Genomic DNA, 20,151 nt, shown 5'->3' on the forward strand with positions numbered 1-20,151 from the left:
CCCAGCCCTTGGGGTTCAGGCTATGTTTTGTCCCCTCTGTCCTGGGAGCAGAGCCCAGAGTCCAGGCTGGTCTAAGTTTGGACGGGGGAGGAAGGGGGGCCGCGGGCGGGGAGGTGTGGGGGGACGGGATGTCTCTGAGCTGTCCCGGCCGGAAAAAGGGAGGGACAAAGGCAGAGACAAAGACGGCAGGGAGACAGACGGGAGGGCGCCCAGGGCAGGGGACAGACGGGGCCTCCCAAGACGGACGGACAGGCAGCCACAGTGGGGAGAGCCTGGGGACAAGAGTGGGGGGCTAGGGACCAACAGACGGGCAGGGAGACCCCAAGACCTCGGGCGCTCAGACTCGGGCTGGACCGAGCCAGGGAGGTGCAAGGAGAGGGGGCGGCTGCGCAGGGCAGGCTGCCAGCCCAGACGCAGTGGGGACACGGAAGTGGGCCTCGCAGACCAACCCCCCAGCCGTGGCTCCGCTCAGGGCTGCAGCGGGGCTTGGTGGGCGGGTGGCTTTTCGGGGAGCCGAGACCAGGCGTGCTGGCCTGACCCTGAGATGGAGCTCAGGGACCCCAAGAAGCAGGAAGATGGGGACCCGGAGGTGAGAGGCAGGAGATAACGGAGAGAGGAGGAATGGGCCGGGCTGAGGGGCAGACATGGAGAGACACACAGAGACAACAGGAGAGCAGGGAGACAGAGACATCCAAGACCCAGGGAACCCGAGGAGACGTAGCAAGACTGGGGCCCCGGGAGACACGTCCCCAGATAGAGGGGCAGGACACAGGAAGAGAGGAGGATGGAGAGAGAGGCGGGCGGGGCAGGGGGCACGGGCTGGGGAGGAGGCGGCCCCAAGTGGGGCTGGGGGCTTCTGGGGGGAGCCCCAGATGACCGTGGGCAGGGCCACTGAGACAATCACCCGTGACCCAGCCAAGGCCCGAAAACAGGTGGCCTGAGGCGGGGTGAGTCACTGTGACTCACCCTCCTCGCTGGGGACAGTGACCCTGGGCCCCCGGGCCCCCCGGCTCGGCCCGATGCCCTGACTGACCCCCCACCCCCCGTCCCGTCCCTCTCCTGCAGGAGGACACAGCCACGGCCCTGCAGAGGCTCGTGGACCTGACAGCCTCCAGGGTGACCCCCGTGCGGAGTCTGCGAGCCCACTACCGCCTCATCCGGAGGCTCGGCTCCGGCTCCTACGGCCACGTGCTGCTTGCCCGGCCTCGCCAAGGGGGTGAGTGTGGCCACCGAAGGGCAGACCCCAGGATGGCCCCCTCTTAGGGAACTCATGCCCACCGTGACAGGGAGCATCCCTTCGGGGAGCTGACCAGGACTCCTCCCGATGGGGCCCTCAGAACGTCAAGAGCTCTGTGATCGCCCAAGGAACCAGAGCTCTCGCCCAGAGAGTGGGAGAGGCTTGCCTGAGGTTACACAGTGAGGCAGGATCACGACTAGGATTGCTAGTCCAGTTGCCACGTCCTTCAGTTCACGCGAGAGGAAACGGAGGTCCAGAGAGGGTCAGGCAGTGGTGCAGGGTCACACAGCAATCTGAGACAGAGCAGAGAGAGTCCCCAGGGAAGGGGGCCTCCAACCAACCCCCCACAGATGGAGACAGGAGAGGCACGCAGAGGTCAAGCACCGTGCCCCGCCCCAGGTTGGATGCTCAGGGCACCCTGACTTGCCCTCTGCCCCCGCCCCCTGGCAGGTCGGGCCGTGGCTCTGAAGCTCCTCCCTCGGGCCTCAGTCTTCAGAACCACCTTCCTGAGAGAGTTCTGTGTGGGCCGCTGTGTGTCGTCACATCCAGGCCTGCTCCAGACGCTGGCGGGACCGCTGGAGACCCCGCGACACTTCGCCTTCGCCCAGGAGTACGCACCCTGTGGGGACCTCAGCGGGATGCTGCAGGAACGGGTGAGGCGGGCAGGCGGGGGGCTTGTCCAGGTCTGATGTCGGCCCTCCCCTGGGCCTGTCCCCCACCCTGACTCCCAGAGGGAGCTCCCCACTAAGCCCCCAAGGGCGTTGCTCAGGCAGCCGTGGACTGTAGCCTGCCAGGCTCCTTGTTCTTGCCTGCGGGGTTTTCCAGGCAAGAACACAGAAGTGAGTGGCCATGCCCTCCTCCAGGCAACCTCCTTCTTTCTCTTTCTCAGCGCAGTTCCATGACTAACCCCAGCCCTAATCCATCCAACCATCTGAACACAAGCTAGCCTGGACGACAGGTTGGGATTGAGGTAGAGGACAGATCAGGTCTGATGAGAGGGTGGGCACAGAGGGAGAGATGGGATTTTAATGGCAGTGGGACTGGGAAAGAGTGAGGGTGGAGTTGGATGAGCTGAGCTTCGAGTTGATGACAGGCCAACTGTGAGTGTGGAGAAGACCATGTGTGCAGCTGCAGAGATGGCTGAGGATGTGTCTGTGTATACAGGGAGTTGGAGAGGGACTGTAATGGAGTTCTCTCTAGAAAGACCAGGTCTGGACTGAATCCATGACCTTCTAGGGGTACTTGAATGTGAGGTTAAGGTGGGGTCATCTTTAGGGATAGCTTCCCCGGTGGCTCAGAGAGTAAACATCTGCCTGCAATGCAGGAGACCTGGGTTCGATCCCTGGGTCAGGAAGATCCCCTGGAGAAGGGAATGGCAACCCACTCCAGTATTGTTAACCTGGAGAATCTCATGGACAGAGGAGACTGGTGGGCTACATTCCATGGGATCACAAAGAGTAGGATGTGACTAACTGACTTTCACTTTCATCTTTAGGAATAAACTTTGGATTTCAGATAAGTTTGGGGATAAAGAGGAGGAAAAAAGGAAGCAAGGGAGATAAGGAGGGAAATAGTGGGATGATGGAAGAAAGGCTGGAGGGACAGATGGCTGGGTGGCTGGGTGGGTGGATGGGTAGATGGGTGGGTGGATGGGTGGATGGGTAGATGGCTGGTTGGATGGGTGGATGGGTGGATGGATGGATAGGTGGGTGGATGGGTGGATAGATGAGTGGATGGGTGGATGGATGAATGGATGGGTGGATGAGTGGATGGATGGGTGGGTGGATGGATGGGTAGGTGGATGAGTGGATGGATGGATGGGTGGATGGATGGGTGGATGGGTGGATGGGTGGCTAGATGGATGGATGGGTGGATGGATGATGGATGGATGGGTGGCTAGATGGATGGATGGGTGGATGGATGATGGATGGATGGGTGGATGAGTGGATGGATGGATGGGTGGATGAGTGGATGGATGGATGAGTGGCTAGATGGATGGGTGGATGAGTGGATGGATGGATGGGTGGCTAGATGGATGGTTGGGTGGATGAGTGGATGGGTGGGTGGGTGGTTAGGTGGATGGATGGGTGGATGAGTGGATGGATGGATGGATGGCTAGATGAATGGATGGGTGGATGAGTGGATGGGTGGGTGGGTGGCTAGATGGATGGATGGATGGGTGCGTGGGTGGCTAGATGGATGGATGGGTGGATGAGTGGATGGATGGATGGATGGCTAGATGGATAGATGGGTGGATGACTGGATGGATGAATGGATGGATGGATAGATGGGTGGGTGGATGGATGGATGGATGGATAGGTGGATGAGTGGATGGATGGATGGGTGGATGAGTGGATGGGTGGATGGGTGGGTGGGTGGATGGATGGGTAGATGGATGGAAGGATGGGTGGATGGATGGATAGGTGGATGAATGGATGAATGGATGGGTGGATGAGTGGATGGGTGGATGGGTGGGTGGATGGGTGGGTGGATGGGTGGATGGATGGGTTGGTGGGTGGGTGGATGGATGGATGGATGGATGGATGGATAGGTGGATGAGTGGATGGATGGATGGGTGGATGGATGGATAGGTGGATGGGTGGATGGATGGATGGGTGGATGAGTGGATGGGTGGATGGGTGGGTGGGTAGATGGGTGGATGGGTGGGTGGATGGATGGGTGGGTGGATGGATAGATGGATGGATAGGTGGATGAGTGGATGGATGGATGAGTGGCTAGATGGAAGGATGGGTGGATGAGTGGATGGATGAGTGGATGGATGGATAGATGGATGGATGGGTGGATGAGTGGATGGGTGGGTGGATAGGTGAGTGGATGGATGATGGATGGATGGATAGATGAGTGGGTGGGTGGATGGGTGGATAGTTGGTTGGGTGGTGGATAGATGGATGGATGGGTGGGTTGCAGGGTGGATTGACAAATGAGTGGATGGATGGATGAAAGAAAGGAAAGATGGATGAATAGATGGGTGGATGAGTGGGTCGATGGATGGATGGATTGAAGGATGGAGGAATATATGGATGGATATCAGATACTAAATAACTGGACAAATTATTGAACAGCTGACTAGCTGGTGGAATGGATACTGACTGGAACCCTGTTGTGTAGACTGTTGGATAGATGACAGGTTGGGGTTAGGATGGATGGGTTGCTGTCTCACTGCCTGGCTAGCTGGATGGACAGATCTATCAATCAATTAATAAAGTAAATGCTGGGACTTTCGAACTAGGTCTGAGTTGGAGATGGGACCTCAATTAGTACAGGACTAAGATTAGTTAAGTTCATTAGTTAAGTGTGAGATTTAGGGTTTCATTGGAGATCTTTGTGGTCTGTGGAGAGAAGATAAGAAATGTAAGGAGTGGTTGTTAGTGTCAGGACAAAGTTCGATGGAAGTTACAGAGCTTCTGGTGAGATGCGGGGTCCTGGTGAGGAAAACATTTGAGGGCAGGTCTACAGGGAGAGCTGGTGGTTGAGGATGAGGGGGAGAAGGTGTTGGGAGATGTGTCAGAGACACTCCTGGTAGCCAGTGGTCCTGGCATTCAGATTCCTGAACCCCAGGAAGCAGCAAAGAGGAGGAACGGAGGGTGACCTTTGCCCTCTGCCTTTGACCCCAGGGCCTCCCAGAGTTGCTGCTGAAGCGTGTGGTGGCCCAGCTCGCAGGAGCCCTGGACTTCCTCCATGGCCGGGGGTTGGTGCACGCAGACGTGAAGCCCGACAATGTGCTGGTCTTCGACCCTGTGTGCAGTCGCGTGGCCCTGGGGGACCTGGGTCTGACCCGGCCCGAGGGCAGCCCCACCCCGGCGCCCCCAGGGCCCCTGCCCTCCGCACCCCCCGAGCTCTGCGTCCTGCTGCCCCCCGACACCCTGCCCCTGCGGCCCGCCCTGGACTCCTGGGGGCTCGGTGTGCTTCTCTTCTGCGCGGCCACCGCCTGCTTCCCCTGGGACGTGGCGCTGGCCCCTGACCCCGAGTTCGAGGTCTTTGCGGGGTGGATGACCGCCAGGCCCCAGCCGCCCCGGCCGCCACCCCCCTGGGACCAGTTTGCGCCCCCGGCTCTGGCCCTGTTCCAGGGGCTCCTGGATCTGGATCCTGAGACCAGGAGCCCCCCGCTGGTCGTCCTGGACTTCCTGGGAGATGACTGGGGGTTAAAGGGGAACAAAGAGAGAGCTGGGGGCTTGGGGAGCATGTCCAGCGAGGGCGGGGAGGAGGAGGAGGAGGAGGAGGAGGAGGAGGAGGAGGGCGGAGCAAGCCTAGAAGAGTGGTCAGAGGAGGAGGACGGTGACAGCGGGGGGAGGACAGGCACAGATGCGGGAGAGCCCTGACCAGGTGACCGGGACAGGTGGCTGGAGCCCGGGCCAGAGGCCCCGCCCCCAGAGGCCCTGTCCCCAGCCACCACGGCCACCTGCGCGGAGAGACCGCTGCGCCCTGGGAGAACGGAGAGCGCCCTGCGCCTTTCACAACCGAAGGCTGAGCTCAGACGCACGACTCCCCTCCCAGCTGACGACCCGGGGGTCTGGAGCCCCCGGCCCCTCCTCCCTCAGACCCGGGGGTCCAGGCCCCACCCCTCCCCCCTCAGAGCCGGGATCCAGGCCCCCGGCCCCTCCTACCTCCTCAGGCCCGGGGGTCCAGGCCCCCAGCCCCGCCTCCCCCCTCAGGTCCGGGGGTCCAGGCCCCCAGCCCCGCCTCCCCCCTCAGCCCCAGGGGTCTAGGCCCCACGCCTCCCGCCTCAGACCCGCCCCTCCCCTCTCAGACCCGGGGGTCCAAGCCCCCAGCCCCTGCCCCCTCAGACCCAGGGGTCCAGGCCCCCAGCCTCTCCTCCTCAGACCCAGGGGTCCAGGCCCCCAGCCTCTCCTCCTCAGACCCAGGGGTCAAGGCCCCCAGCCTCTCCTCCTCAGACCCGGAAGTCCAGGCCCCCAGCCTCTCCTCCTCAGACCCGGGGGTGCAGGCCCCCAGCCCCTCCCCTCCTCAAGGACCCTCCCTCACCCTTCTGTTCTGTCTTCCTGAAAGGAAGTGCCATGTCTCCCGCATATGCGTTTCTGCCCCGTGGGGATGTGTTCCGTGTCTGTGGACCTCTGAGCAGTCACTCCTCTCCTCTAAGATCTTAGTGGACGCCCGCTGACCACGGCTTTCCAGATTCAATACCGTGGAACCCTCACCTGCCATCTCGTCCACTTTCCTGGGCCCTGGGTGACATTATAGGAGTCACTCACCCTTTCTGGACCTAAATCGACACACATGCACACACAGGCACACATGCACACATGTCCACAGATGCACAAATGCACACACGTGCACACGTGTGCATGCACCCACAAATACCTGCACACATGTGGGCACGTGAGCACATAATGCACACACATGCACACACACATACACACTCTTTCTCCTGCCTACAGACGTTTGCACGCCCAGCATTCTCCTCCGAGAATGCCTCCTTTCCAACTCCAGGCCTCCAGGAAGCAGAGCCCCCTGGGGGCTGCTCCCGCTCGTTTGGAGCCTGTATCACAGTGACCTGTGCCCCCCACTTCACATCTCCCCTCTCAGGCCGTCCGGATGCACCTGGTCCTTCTCACCTGTGCATCCTTTCGGGCTCTCCTCCTATCCAGAGAGTCTCCTGGGTCAGCTCCCCGAGAGCATGCGGTCCGGTCCACACCAAGGGCCACAACTGGTCTGCAGGGACCTCTGCCAGACCCCATGCGCCCCCTGCAGCCCAGCACACAGACCCGCAGGGCAGGGGCTGCATGGACCCAAGGCAGCATCCCTTGCACCCAGCACAGTCACGGCTGCTGGAAGCCTGACCCGCAGGCTTCCACATACAAGGGCTGTCTGGGACTGAACCCTGTGACAGATAAGGGCTGCTGTGGACCTGAGACAAGTCTGCCATTTGACTGACAGTTCCTATCTTCCTTTGGACAAATGGACCTGTGGTTGGTGAGGACTCACCTGGCGGGGAGCTGGGGGAGGGGACGTGGGAGCTCAAAGCAGCTGTCCTGTGCATCCAGAAATGATTCTGGGATATGGGACTTCCCTGGAGGTTCAGAGGTCTGCCTCCCAGCGCAGGAGGTGCAAGTTCAATCCCTGGTTGGGAAGCTAAGATTATACACGCCTCAGGGCCAAAAAACCAACACGTAAAACAGAAGCACCATGGTGACAAATTCAATAAAGACTTAAAAACAATAAAAATGATTCTGAAATCAAAAGCTTACTTAAAAAGAAGCAAGTGAGTTGGCATCGGTCATCTCGCTCTAAACCTGGGCGGGGCTGTGTGGCCCCCCAGGCCCCCTACCTCAGTCCTAGGGGTCCCTGCCTGCGCCCCCACCTTGCAGTCTGAAGACTTGAGCCTGGGACGCCCCTCCGCCCATCCCTCCCCCGAGGCCCTCCCGCCCAGTTGCCGCACCACCTGCTCCCCTTCGCCTGAGTCTGAGGTCATTCCTCACTGCATCGTTCTGGAATCCTGTTGTGTCATCCTTTCCCCGGCAGACCCCAGTGCCTCCTCCCCCGGACTCCCCTTACCAAAAACACTTGCGTCTGACCCGTCATGGGGCACTGTGGGGCAGCCAGGGGTGGTCAAGGCGGGGCAGGCTGGATGAACGATTTCATTCTATACAGGGGCCTGGAGTCCCACGTCTGAGGGAGGAGGAGCTGGGGGTCTGAACCCCCAGGCCTGAGGGGGGAGGGGTTGGGGGCTGGACCCCTGCGTCTGAGGAGGAGTGGCCGGGGTCTGGACTCTGGCTCTGCGGAGGGTGTGGGGTCTGGACCCTGGCTCTGGGGAGGAGGCAGAGTCCCTGGGTTGGGACAGTCTGGCCGCAGCCAGTTCTGGGCCACAACGCATGGTGTCGCTCTCCCCATAGTGAGTCCAGGGGTGAGGCCGGGGGCGGGGCTCCGACCCCCTAGGTGGGGGCGGGTCCTGCTGCGGGCAGGCCTCTGCTGGCATGGGCTCTGAGTGCTGGGCACTGACCACAGCGGGCAGCCGAAGGGTCAGGCGAGCCTGGGAGAAGCTGAGGTCTTCAGGTTGGAGCCCAGGTCAGGAGGAGGCAGGGGTCAAACAGCCCAAGGTGGGCAGTGCCTGAGAGAGAAGCCAGGCAGGTGGTCGGAGCGCTGGGTCCTTCGGGGATCAGCAGCTCATTACGGACACTGAGACTGCAGAGTGCTTGAGCGTGGGGGACACAGAGTCTGGGGTGGGGGGCCCCAAGATATGTGAGTTGTGTCAAGTCTCAGGAGAGGGGTCAGCTGGGGGCCTGGACCCCCGGGGCTGAGGGAGGGGGAGCTGGGGGCCTGGACCCCTGGGTCTGAGAGAAGAGGAGGGGCTGGGGCTGTGAGTACTGGACCGCAGACCACCCCAGGGCTGTACAGCCCATCCCAAGAGCTCGGTTCCCCCAGGACCCCAGCGTGCCCAGGCAAGCGTGCAGCCCGCCCCCTGCAGCCCCTGGGGGCTGAGCACCTGTTTGCTCTTAGGAGACGGAGGCTCCTCATCCACCCCCAGGGCCCAAGTCTGTTTGCTTTGGAAACAGTGGGGGGGGGTGTCTCGAGTCCTCTGGTTCATCTTTCACCCTCAGGCCATCAGGTGGCGCAGGGCGGTGGGGGCAGGGCGGGCACGTCGGGGCCGCGGACTTGACCTCACCCCACCCAGCACCGGGTCTGCTGCCCCAGAGACGCCCCTGGCAAGGAGGGAAACCGAGTCACAAGGGCCTGAACCAGTGACCCGCCACCCTCCTCCTTGGACCAGGGGGTCGTGACCCCAGCCCCTCCTCCCTCAGGCCCAGGACTCCAAGCCCCCAGGCCCTCCCCGCCCTTGGCCCTGTTCTGGCAGGACTGAGTCCGGGTGCCCTCTCCTCTGCCTTTGCAGGGATGCCGGGGAAAGCATCACACACGGAATACATGGAGGCCGCGCATGGAGAGCACACGGAGAGCCGGGCAGAGGAGGAGGGGCTGGGGGGCCTCACAGCGGAGGAGCTGCGGCAGGGCCAGGAGGCTGCCCAGGCGCTGGAGGCCCGGATGGCGCTGAGCGCCCAGAGCCTGGTCCGGGCCGAGGCGGACGAGCTGTACGAGCACGTGCGTGCCCTGGGCCGGGGCCGCTTCGGCCGTGTCTGGCTGGTCACCCACCGGCAGGAAGGTACCGGGGTCTGAAGGCAGGGCACGGGGACAGGGGGTCTGCAACGCCAGCCCAGTCCCACCTACGCCCTTTCCAGGCTGTGTGTTTTCGGTAATGGCCTGGCCCTCTCTGAACCTCAGCCTCCTCCTCTAACACAGGGGTGATGATCCCTTCTCTGAGAGAACTGAGAATCCCGGAGGAGATGTCAGGGGCTCTGATTGCCGGGGACGATGGGGAGGAAGACGGAGCTGCCCCCACCCCTGCCCCCGGTGGCCCTCACACGGGCCAGCTCAGTAGTCACTGTGGGGGCGATGAGAGACTCACTGTCTGCTGGGCACTCAGCGAGGCCAGCACAGGGCGGGTGTGCAGGACACGGGCCCCGGCCCCAGACTGCTGGTCAGCATCCAAGGAGACTGCAGGGCTCAGCCCTGACCAGGGATTGGGGACAGCTGGGCCCCCAGGGAAAAACCTGCACCAGCCCTGCCTCCAAGGACACCCCTGCACGACAGGGTGTGTCCGTTCCCTGCAGTTGTCAGCTGATAAGAAAGGGCTGCAGACTGGGGGGACCACAGTTCAGCAGGGCGGGCTTCTCCCAAGGCTTCCCTCCTCTGCTTGCAGACAGCCAAGCTTCTCCCCGCGTCCTCACGCCTGCCTGCGTGTCTGCGTCCAGGCTTCCTCTTCTCGGAAGGACAGCAGTCACACTGGAACTGGGGATCACCCCCAGTGATCTCACTTTATCTCTTTCACGACCGTACCTCCGGGGCACTCCCTGGCGTCCACGGCTCAGGGCTCCACGCTTTCACTGCCGAGGGCCACAGTTGACTCCCTGGTCGGGGGCACTAAGACCCCACAAGCCGTGCAGCCAAAACAAAAACAAAAGCGCCGTCACCAGATACAGTCACGTTCTGTGAAAATGGGCATAAGGACTACTTTAAGGTGTGAATTTTGCGGGAGGCAGTAAGGAGAGATGCTGGTCAGCTCATCAGAGAGAGAGATGCAGAGAGATACAGACCGGGGTCATCACAGAACTCTGGGGACACGAGCGATAATTGGAACCACGGGCTCCGTGAGGGGGCCTCGCCCACCTGGAGGCCAGCTCGATGCCTTCCCTGGGCGGTGCTGGGGCATGAAGGTGTACCTGCCCCCAGAGGGTAGAACCAGTCCTCGACATGGGAGGCGGCTGACAGCTGGCAGGAATTCAGGGCGCTGCTGACACACGAAGGGGCTGCACTCAGGTATCTCAGGCAAGGAGGTGACCCTCCCCCACCACACCCGGCCTCTCTGCGACCCCGTGGACTGCCGCCCTACATGCTCCTCTGTCCATGGGATTCTCCAGGCCAGAATACGGAACAGGGCTGCCATTTGTTCCTTCAGGGGTCTTCCCCACCTGGAGATCAAACCCTCTCCTGCATCGCAGGCGGATTCTTTATCACCAGTGCCACCTGGGAAGCATTAAATGCTGTTACCACTGGGCTTCCCTGGTAGCTCAGCTGGTAAAGAATCCACCTGTAATGCATGAGACATGAGTTCGATCCTGGGTGGGGAAGATTCCCCTGGAGGAGGAAATGGCAACCCCCTTCAGTATTCTTTTTTTAATTATTATTTCTTTATTTATTTGACTGCACTGGGTCTGAGCTGCAGCACGTGGAATCTAGTTCCTGAGCAGAGACCTAAGGCAGGCCCTCTGCACTGGGAGAGTGGAGTCTTCGCCACTGGACCAGGGAAGTCCCACTCCAGTATTCTTGCCTGGAGAATCCCGTGGACAGAGGAGCCTGGCGGGCTACAGTCTACGGGGTCGCAAAGAGTCGGACAGGAATGAGCGACTAAGCACACACAGCATTTTCCGCACCACCAGCGGGGTTTGGGTGGCCAGGCTGCTTTAGGGTGGGTGGGCAGGGGCGGGGCGGAGGAGGGGGCGGCCCGGGCTCACGTCGACCCCGCCCCCAGGCACGGTGCTGGCCCTGAAGCAGCTCCCGAAGGCTTCCACCACGCTGCGCGGCTTCCTCTACGAGTTCTGCGTGGGCCTCTCCCTGGGCTCGCATGCGGCCATCGTGGCGGCCTGCGGCGTCGGCCTGGAGTCGGCCGACTCCTACAGCTTCCTGACTGAGCCCGTGCTGCACGGCGACCTCATCGCCTACATCCGTCCCAAGGTGGGTCGGCCCCGGAGCTTGGAGCTGGGGGGGGGGGGGGGGGGGGGGGGGGGGGGGTGGGCCTGGAGCGGACACCCTGCTCAGCCTGGGCCTCAGGAGTCACACTCAGGGCAGCCTGAGCGCGTCGCCCTGCAGGGGCCCACCGCGCCCGCAGGTCTGGTGGGATGGACGCGCCCCTCCGAGTCTACGGCTGTCACTGAGGCAACGCCGAGCCTACCTCACAGGCTCACCCTGGGCCCACGGGCTCACCCCAGGCCTCATCAGGGCCCCCCATGGGGCTCAGCCCAGGCCCCCCCACCACGGGCTCACCCCCAGGCCCCTCCCACGGGGCTCACCCCAGGCCTCATCGGGGCCAACTAGGCCTCTGTCTCCCTGGGTCTGCTTCCAGGGGCTGAGGACAAGCTCCAAGGCCAGCCCTTGTTAGTGGGCTGGGGAGCTGGGACCCCGACGCTTGTCCCTGGGGCTGAGGACAAGCCCTGGGCCCAGCCCCTGACGCCCGTTCCCGCAGGTGGGCCTCCCGCAGGCAGCTGCCCAGCGCTGCGCGACCCAGCTGGCCTCGGCCCTGGAGCACGTCCACTCTCTTGGCCTGGTATACCGGGACCTCAAGCCCGAGAACGTGCTGGTTTGCGACCCCGATTGCCGGCGGGTCAAGCTGGCGGACTTCGGCCACACGCGGCCGCGGGGGACCCTGCTGCGCCTGGCCGGGGCCCCCATCCCCTACACGGCCCCCGAGCTCTGCGCGCCCCCGCCCCTCCCCGAGGGGCTGCCCATCCAACCCGCCCTGGATGCCTGGGCGCTGGGCGTCCTGCTCTTCTGCCTTCTCACCGGCTACTTCCCCTGGGACCAGCCCCTGGCGGAGGCCGACCCCTTCTACGAGGACTTCGTCGTCTGGCAGGCCTCTGGCCAGCCCGACCACCGGCCTCGGCCCTGGTTCGGCCTGACGCCCACGGCTGACACCCTGCTGTTGGGGCTGCTGGAGCCCCAGCCGCGGAGGAGGAGCCCCGTGAGCTCCGTCCGGGGCTTCCTGGGGCGGCCCTGGAGGCAGCGGGAGGGGGAGGCTGAGGAGGTGTACCCGGGGGAGGACGAAGACTCAGGGTGAGGAGGGTGGGGCGGGGGTGCTCCGGACAGGCCCGGCCGCCCCCGCCACCCCCTCGGCTTTCGGGACGGCTCTTGGCTGCTCTGCCGTCTGTCCGCCTCTGTCTGGGATCGTCCGCTTCCCACCTATCTGCCGCCTCGGTCCGGGGGTCTCTGAGCGAGCACCGTGGCCGTCCGCACCCGTCCACCTTCCCGGGCCGCGGCACCCACGGCTCCCTTTGCCTAGCTGCTCTTGGTTCACGCTCCCCTGCCACAAATCAGCCAGGCCGCCCCTGCTCCCCCTTCTCGCAGGCCTCCCTTCCGGTGGAGCCCAAGCAGCAGGGGCCATCGTGGGCGTGCAGGCGGCCCATCCCTTCGGTTTTGCACGGCTCTCCTGAGCACACCTGTCGTCCTGCCCGAGTCTCTCCTCTCCTGAGCGCCCTCCACTCCCCACCTCACCCCCTCTGCCCCTTCTCCCACCAGCTGGGTCTGCGCCCTCTTGGTAACGCGTTTTGTCTTTCTCACCTCAGCTACTCTCTGCAAATAAAGTCCTTCTGGTACTTAGGTATCTGTGATGCTGTTGGTCTGTCAGCCTGGGACAGAGAAGGCCAGCGTGTGTGTGTGTGTGTGTGTGTGCGCGCGCGTGCATGAGTGCATGCGTGCAAGTGTCCCCTGAAGGGCATGTTGTGGAGGAGAGAGACTGTGGAGGAGAGACAGAGACAGAGGAGGGAGGGAAGCGAGGCAGAGACAAGGAGAAAGGGAGAGACAGAGAGAGGAAGACAGACACAGAGAGGCAGGAAGAATGGCAGACAGTGGTCCCTCCTGTCGTCCAAGGAGATGCTGGCTCTGTGTGTGCGTTTGTGAGTGTGCCTGGGGGTGAGTGTGTTTGCACTTGTTCTGCACAGACATGTCTGAGAAGGAGAGGGATTAAACAGCGGAGCTGGAAAATGTCTGGCTATTTTCGGGCAGGAACTGGAGCGTGCATTTCTCAAGTTCCTACCTGAAACTTGTGTGTATTTGTGTGTCCATGAGCACCCATCTGAGCCCGTGTGTGTGTGCAAATAATGGTGTGTTTGTGAGAGACAGAGAGACGTGAGGGTTGAGTGTGTCTCACTCCGCGTGGACGACATGAGTTGCGTGTTTTGTGCGTCTGCGAGCCCCCCATGTGCTCAGGGAACTGTGTGACCACGTGTGAGGGTAGAGAGTGGAGTGCACCTTGCTGTGTGCGGACACTGGACCCGTGTGTGTGCTTCAGGCCTTGAGCCTGCGCGTGTGTGTGCGTGTGCACGCGTGTGTGTAGTCGGGGAAGCAGAGTCCCAGGTGCGGCTGCCAGTCAGCGCTGGGCCCCCCCTCTCCTTCACACCTCACCCTGGCCCCTTCTTGGCAGCTACCCTGTTTGCAAACACTCTTTCTTCCTCTCCGTGGCCTCCTTGGCTGCCCGCCCAGAGAAAGGCTACAACCCAGGCCGGATCGTGTGTCACCCTCTCCCTGGCCCCCGCACCTGCCCCAGGCCCCTGCTGCGGCCGCGGAGGTGTTGTCTGGTGGGGAGGGGGGTTGTGGAAGGACCCCCAAGGACCCTTTCCATCTAAATTCAATCCAGAGACCTGAGGACATGGGCACGTGTCCCAGGCAATCGCAGTGGGCTTCCTGGAGTAGGGGGCTGTGGGAGAGAATAAGATAGTGGGTGCACTGGGTGAGGGGGAGCAGCAAGAGCAGGACTTCCTGTCCCCTCACCTGTGAGCAGCCCAAGCAACGAGGCCAAGAGTGTGTCCCCGAAAAGCTGGAGGTGGCTGGGGCGGGGTGGCACCGAGGGAGGGGGCAGTGAAGAGGAGCAAGGCAGGGCGGAGGGCACAAATTGGTGGCGGCAGCTGGGGATTAACTGGGAGGAGGCGATAATGACCATCGAAGGGCCCTGGGAGGGGCGGGAGGAAGGGCCCCGGGCAGTCATTAAGCATTACTTAATTACAGGACACAGGATACCGATCTTACACTTCACCGGAAGGAAGCCGCTCACCCCTCAAGCAACTCCTGGAGGTGGCAATTCTTGATGATGCTGGAGGGGGTCCCTCAGACCCTCCCCACTCCAGGGGCGGGCACAGGGGGCCCAGAGAGGCCAAGGCACCTGCCTGAGCTCACACGGCAGGTCAGGCAGCGGGAGGATTCTAATCCAGGCCAGCCCTTCAAGGGTCCGAGGTGCATGCCGTTGTGCCACGCCCGTCAGGGGCTGGGGGCCTGAGCACACGTGTGTGGGTGTGAGTGTGGGTGTGTGAGTGTGTGCTGGCAAGGGGGCCGCCCCTCCCTTGGAGGAGATGGGAGTTGGAGCATCTACGTGGAAAGGAAAGCTGAAAAGCCTTCAGACCCGGGCAATGACCGGAGTACGCAGACAGACAGCAACACGTGCTGGCGAGGAGGGGAAGCTGGAGCCCTCCTGTGGGGCTGGGGGAATTCGAAAAATGGGGCAGCCGCTTTGGAAGACCGCCCGGCAGTTCCTTGGAATATTAATTAACTTTGGACTTACTATGCGTGCGTGCTCAGTTGCTCAGTCATGTCTGACTCTTTTATGACCCCATGGACTACAGCCTGCCAGGCTCCTCTCAGGAGTATTTCCCAGGCAAGAATACTGGAACAGGTTGCCATTTCCTCCTCCAGGGGATTTTCCCAACTCCAGCATTGAACCCATGTCTCCTGCATTGGCAGGTGCATTCTTTACCACTGAGCCGCCAGGGAAGCCTGTGGAGTAACTATACAGCCCGGCAATTTCGGCCCTAGGTAGATGCCCACGAGAAATAAAAACATGTGTCCACACGAGCGTTCATGGCAACACTGCTCACAGTAGCCAAAAGAGTGGACACAACCCAGATGTCAAGTCATTGGCAAAGCAATAAAAGAAATGTGGTCCAGGGACTTCTTTGACAGCCCAGTGGTTAGGGCTCCACACTTCCACTGCAGAGGATGGGGTTCAGTCCCTGGTCGGGGAACTGAGATCCTGCAAGTTGTGCCACATGGCCAAAAAAGAAAAAGAAAAAAAGAAAGAAATGCAGTCTCTCCGTACAAGGCAATATCACATGCGTGCGTGCTCAGTCCTATCCAACTCTTTGTGACCCCCTGGACTGTAGCCCACCAGGCTCCTCTGGCCATGGGATCCTCCAGGCAGGAATACTGGAGCCCGTTGCCATCTCTTTCTCCAGGGGATCTTCCTGACCCAGGGATCAAACCTGTGTCTCCCGTGTCTCCTGCGTTGGCAGGCAGATAAAGGAAGCATGGACACACATCACTGATGAACCTCAAAAACCTGGAGGCCATCTGTTGTAGGATTCTCTGTGTCCACAGAGGAAGAAAGCTTAGTGGTCACAGGGGAAATGGGGTGACTGCTCATGGTGCAGGTTTTCTTTTGGGGGGTGGTGATGGTGGTGGAAAAAGCTCTAAAATTAGATTGTGTGAATGTTCCATAATTCTCTGAGCATATTTTAAAAAGTCATCGAATTGTACATACAAAAAGGGTGAATTCTGGATGGACCTAGAGATTATTATACTAAGTGAAGTAAGTCAGACGGAGAAAGACAAATACCATGTGATATCATTTATAGGTAGACTAAAAAAATGATAGTAATGAACTAATTTATAAAACAGAAATTGACTTGCAGACTTAGAAAACAAACTAATGGTTACCAAAGGGGAAAGGGGGAATAAATTAGGAGTTTGGGATTAAAATATACACACTATACAGTCCACTGTGTGGTCCAGTGGCTGAGACTCCACGTTTTCAATTCAGGAGCTGGGTTTGATCCCTGGTCAGGGAACTAGATCCCACCTGCCATGACTAAGACTCAGCACAGCCAAACAAATAAGCAGAGACCTACTGTACAGCCCAGGGAACTGTACACACCATCCTGTGACAACCTGTAATGGAAAAGAATCTTAGAATGCATATATGCATAAGTGAATCATTTCACTGGACACTTGAAACACAACATTATAAATCCACTATATTTCAATAAAAATTTTTAAAGGGTTAATTTGGCATGTAAATTTCATCTCAATGAGACTGCTCCAAAAAACAAAAACAAAAACACAGGCAATTCCTGGTTCTCATGCTGTGACCTTGATCAGGTTCTCTGAGCCTCTGAGTTCCCATTAAAAACAAAAGGGAAAACCCTGCCCTTTTTCTAAAAGCACCAAATTCAGAACCTATTGTCACACAGGAACTGCTCACATCTCTCTCCTCTCTATAGACAAGACTGTCGAGGCTGTACTTTCCAAAGACCCTAAAGTCAAAAGGTGGCAGAGTCTGATTCCAAAGTCTTTGGTCTTACTCCCCAGTCACCGGCCCAGTGTCTACAGGCCTGTGATGACCAAGGAAGTTCTGGCTACACCCCAGCTGGGGAACCCCAAGCATGCAAGCAGGACCAGTTGAAAAAATTTGTGGGTATCCAGTATAAAATTAAAATGTGGGATTTCTTGTTTTAAAAAAAAGTTTTTTTCTGGGACTTCCCTTGTGGTTTAGGGTTTCCCTGGTGGCTCAAATGGTAAAGAATCTGCCTGCAATGCAGGAAACCTAGGTTTGATCCCTGGGTAGAGAAGATCCCCTGGAGGAGGGCATGGCAACCCACTCCAGTAGTCTTGCCTGGAGAACCCCATGGACAGAGGAGCATGGTGGGCTACAGTCCACGGGGTCACAAAGAGTCAGACATGACTGAGTGACTAACTCAGTGATGATCCAGTGGTTAAGAATCTGTGTTTCCACTACAGGGGCCATGGGTTCGATCCCTGGTCAGGGAACTAAGATTCTGCATGCTGCATGGTACAGCCAAGGAATAGACAAATAAAAGAATTTTTTTAAGAAAAGCTTTCCCCCTCCCTCCCCATCCCCCATTTGCAACTGAATGTCACGCTCCCTGGGCACCAGGATAATCTCTGGCAGACCCTCAAGAGGGTAGGGGGTTGTGGAGCCTGCCTGAGGGCGGACAGCCAGGAATTGGTCACCAGAACCCATCAGGGAAGTGAGACGTTGCATGAGCACACAGAGCCTGCTTCCTTGTCCCGTCAGCTTCAAAATGCAGAATCACCGGTCACAAAACAGAGAATCAAAGTTCACGACCCACGTCAGGCCGGTCAATGGCTGCAGAGCATTAAACCAGTGGGGTTTGCACCCAACTCACTCCCTTCTCTGCCTGGGCCGGCTGTGCGAGGCCTGAGAGACACTGCCCGTGGCCCGCAGTTCGTGTTTAGTTCAGACATGCAAATGGCTGGGCTGCACCCACACATCACCACCACCCCCCCCCCCCCCCACCCACACCCCGAACCGGACCTGGTTAAAACGCAGATGCTTATCCAGGGGGGTCTGGATGGAGCCTGGAATTCTGCTTTTCTAACCAGCTCCTGGAGGCAAGGCTGACGCTTCCGATCCATGGGTCACACACACTTGGAGGTGCAGGGAATGGTGAGAACACGATTTTAGAGTATTGATCCCTCATCCCAGCTGAACCGTCATTAATGCTAAACGTTCACCTGCTCGATTCCGGCGGTTTTCGATGTGGCCGGTCACATCGTCTGTGGGGAAATGACAGACCTGTGGCTCCCTTTCCACCCTTTATCTGATTAAGGGGGCTCCCCTTGCTCCTACCCTGCAAACAGTGTGTGTGTGTGTGTGTGTGTACGTATGCGCGCGTTTGTAAACCATGAATGGGTGTTAATTTTGTCAAATGTTTTCTCTGCGTCAAGCTTGCTAGGCCTCTGCGGCTACTGTTTTGGGCTTGTTGCAAGCTGGCAGGCAGAGGAGCGGGCTCAGATGTCCTGGGGGAGGTGTCCGGGGTCAAGGCCAGCAGTAGGTGGGGGCTGGCCGCCCATCCTGGCCATGGGCCCTGGGGCCAGATGTTTGGGCTTAGCTGCCTGGCCAAGCAGGGATAAAGTGACCAGATAATTAAGCACCCGCTTCTTCGGGGCTGGCAGAAGGTGGCAGAGGGTGGAGGGACCTTGGGCCCGGGTGCCCGGGAGACCCCGCCACCCTGGCTTGCAGACGATGGAGCCAGGATTCTGAACCCCCAGGGGGGACCCTCTCCGGGGGGGCCTGGAGCCAGGGAGCAGGTGCTCCCATCTGGGAATGAAAGAGGGAACCTCTGGCTTCCGAGTCGGAGTGCTACCCTTGGAGCCCGGACGAGCTGGGACAGCAAGGGGAATGCAGGCAGACGCCCTCCCCAGGGTACCAGTCAGCAGTTATTTAAGTCGTAGGGCTTAATGGGACCCGGGGGAAACAGAGGATTCTCGGCGTGCTCCTTGGTCTGTTGGCAGGGGCGGACAGCTCATCTACCAAGACCCCCAGACAATATCCCTCCCCACCCCCAGCAAGTAACTGGACCCCGCTGGCCTTTGCCTGACCGCGGGGGCGCCAGCTCTGTGACCTTCCAGGACCTCAGAGCCAGGCTCTGGTCTGGGGAGAGGGCGGAGGAGGGGAGCTGAGGGACACGGTGTTATTCTGAGGCAGCTCTGCAGCTCTGCTGTGTGGCCCTGGGCAAGGAACTTGCACTCTCTGAGCCTCCAAGCCCTTTCCGAAACAGGGGTCAAATTGCTCCCTCTGAGGGCTGTAGGGAGGGCAGGAGGTAGTGTATTGAGAGTCCACAATGGGGCTTCCCTGGTGGCTCAGTGATAAAGAATCCACCTGCCAACGCAGGAGATGCCAGTTCGATCCCTGGTCCGGGAAGATCCCACATGCCCTGGGGCAACTAAACCGGGGCACCCCAACTACTGAGCCTGTGCTCCAGAGCCCAGGAGCTGCAGCCACTGAGCCCACGTGCCTCAGCTATGGAGCCCACACACCCTCAAGCCTGAGCTCTGCAACGAGAGAGGCCACCACAGTGAGAAGCCCTGCACCACAGCCAGAGAGGAGACCCCACCCTCTGGAACTAGAGAAGGCCCACACAGCAGTGAAGACCCAGCACAGCCAAAAACATATTAAAAAAAAAAGAGAGCGAGCGAGCCCCCACTGTGTGGGGCACAGACAAGCACCATGAGAAGTGGTCGCAACCATTCTTGTTAACTCACACCAAGCTCTGCTGTCACCTGCAGTAACTCCTCTAATCCTCAAGACCACCCCAGGAGGCAGAACCACTACTCCCCCCTTGTACAGATGGGAAAACTGAGACTCGAGAAAGGAAATTAACTTCCGGAGTCCCCACAGCCAGCATATGGCCTCGAAGCCAGGGTGATCTGACTGGGGGCACGTAACACCTTATGAGCAAGGGCCCTGGGTCAGACGGGCCTGGGTTCCAGTCATGAGCCTACTGCATACTCCCTGAGTGACCTGAGGCACAGGACCAAACGTCTCTGTGCCTCAGTGCCCTGACCTATAAAGTGGGGGTAATACAGTGATAACTACCACATAGAGAGCAGGTATCAAGAGCCAGGCCCTGAGCTAGGCACCCTCATACAGGCATTAATCTATGTTAATCAGCACAGCAGCCCACAGGGTGTATATTATTATTGTCTCCCTTCAAGAGATGGGGAAACTCAGACCAAGTGGTAACTGACTCAGGGTCAGGCCCACAAGGGCTCAAACTCAGGCATTTAGGCTCCAAAGCTCACAC

At 59.8% G+C, this 20,151-nt stretch overlaps 2 protein-coding genes across 3 annotated transcripts; both read left to right on the plus strand.

The window, feature by feature from the left end:
- The first annotated feature begins 99 nt into the window (after positions 1-99).
- Positions 100-7,441, plus strand: SBK3 (SH3 domain binding kinase family member 3). The gene is made up of 4 exons (XM_061389248.1): positions 100-589; positions 1,066-1,216; positions 1,688-1,890; positions 4,873-7,441. The coding sequence occupies exons 1-4, from the start codon at positions 545-547 to the stop codon at positions 5,575-5,577; spliced, it is 1,104 nt and encodes a 367-aa protein (XP_061245232.1). The 5' UTR covers positions 100-544; the 3' UTR covers positions 5,578-7,441.
- Positions 7,442-8,132: 691 nt separating this feature from the next.
- Positions 8,133-13,135, plus strand: SBK2 (SH3 domain binding kinase family member 2). Of its 2 annotated transcripts, none has more exons than XM_061389249.1 (4): positions 8,133-8,278; positions 9,102-9,368; positions 11,295-11,497; positions 12,006-13,135. In XM_061389249.1, exons 1-4 carry the CDS (start codon positions 8,188-8,190, stop codon positions 12,594-12,596), a joined length of 1,152 nt encoding a protein of 383 aa, XP_061245233.1. In that variant the 5' UTR covers positions 8,133-8,187; the 3' UTR covers positions 12,597-13,135. The 2 variants fall into 2 exon arrangements, with proteins under 2 accessions (XP_061245233.1, XP_061245234.1); XM_061389250.1 differs by having other exon boundaries at positions 8,227-8,310.
- Positions 13,136-20,151: the final 7,016 nt, after the last annotated feature.

Source organism: Bos javanicus, chromosome 18 (assembly GCF_032452875.1).
Source record: "Bos javanicus breed banteng chromosome 18, ARS-OSU_banteng_1.0, whole genome shotgun sequence".
Lineage (NCBI taxonomy): Eukaryota > Metazoa > Chordata > Mammalia > Artiodactyla > Bovidae > Bos > Bos javanicus.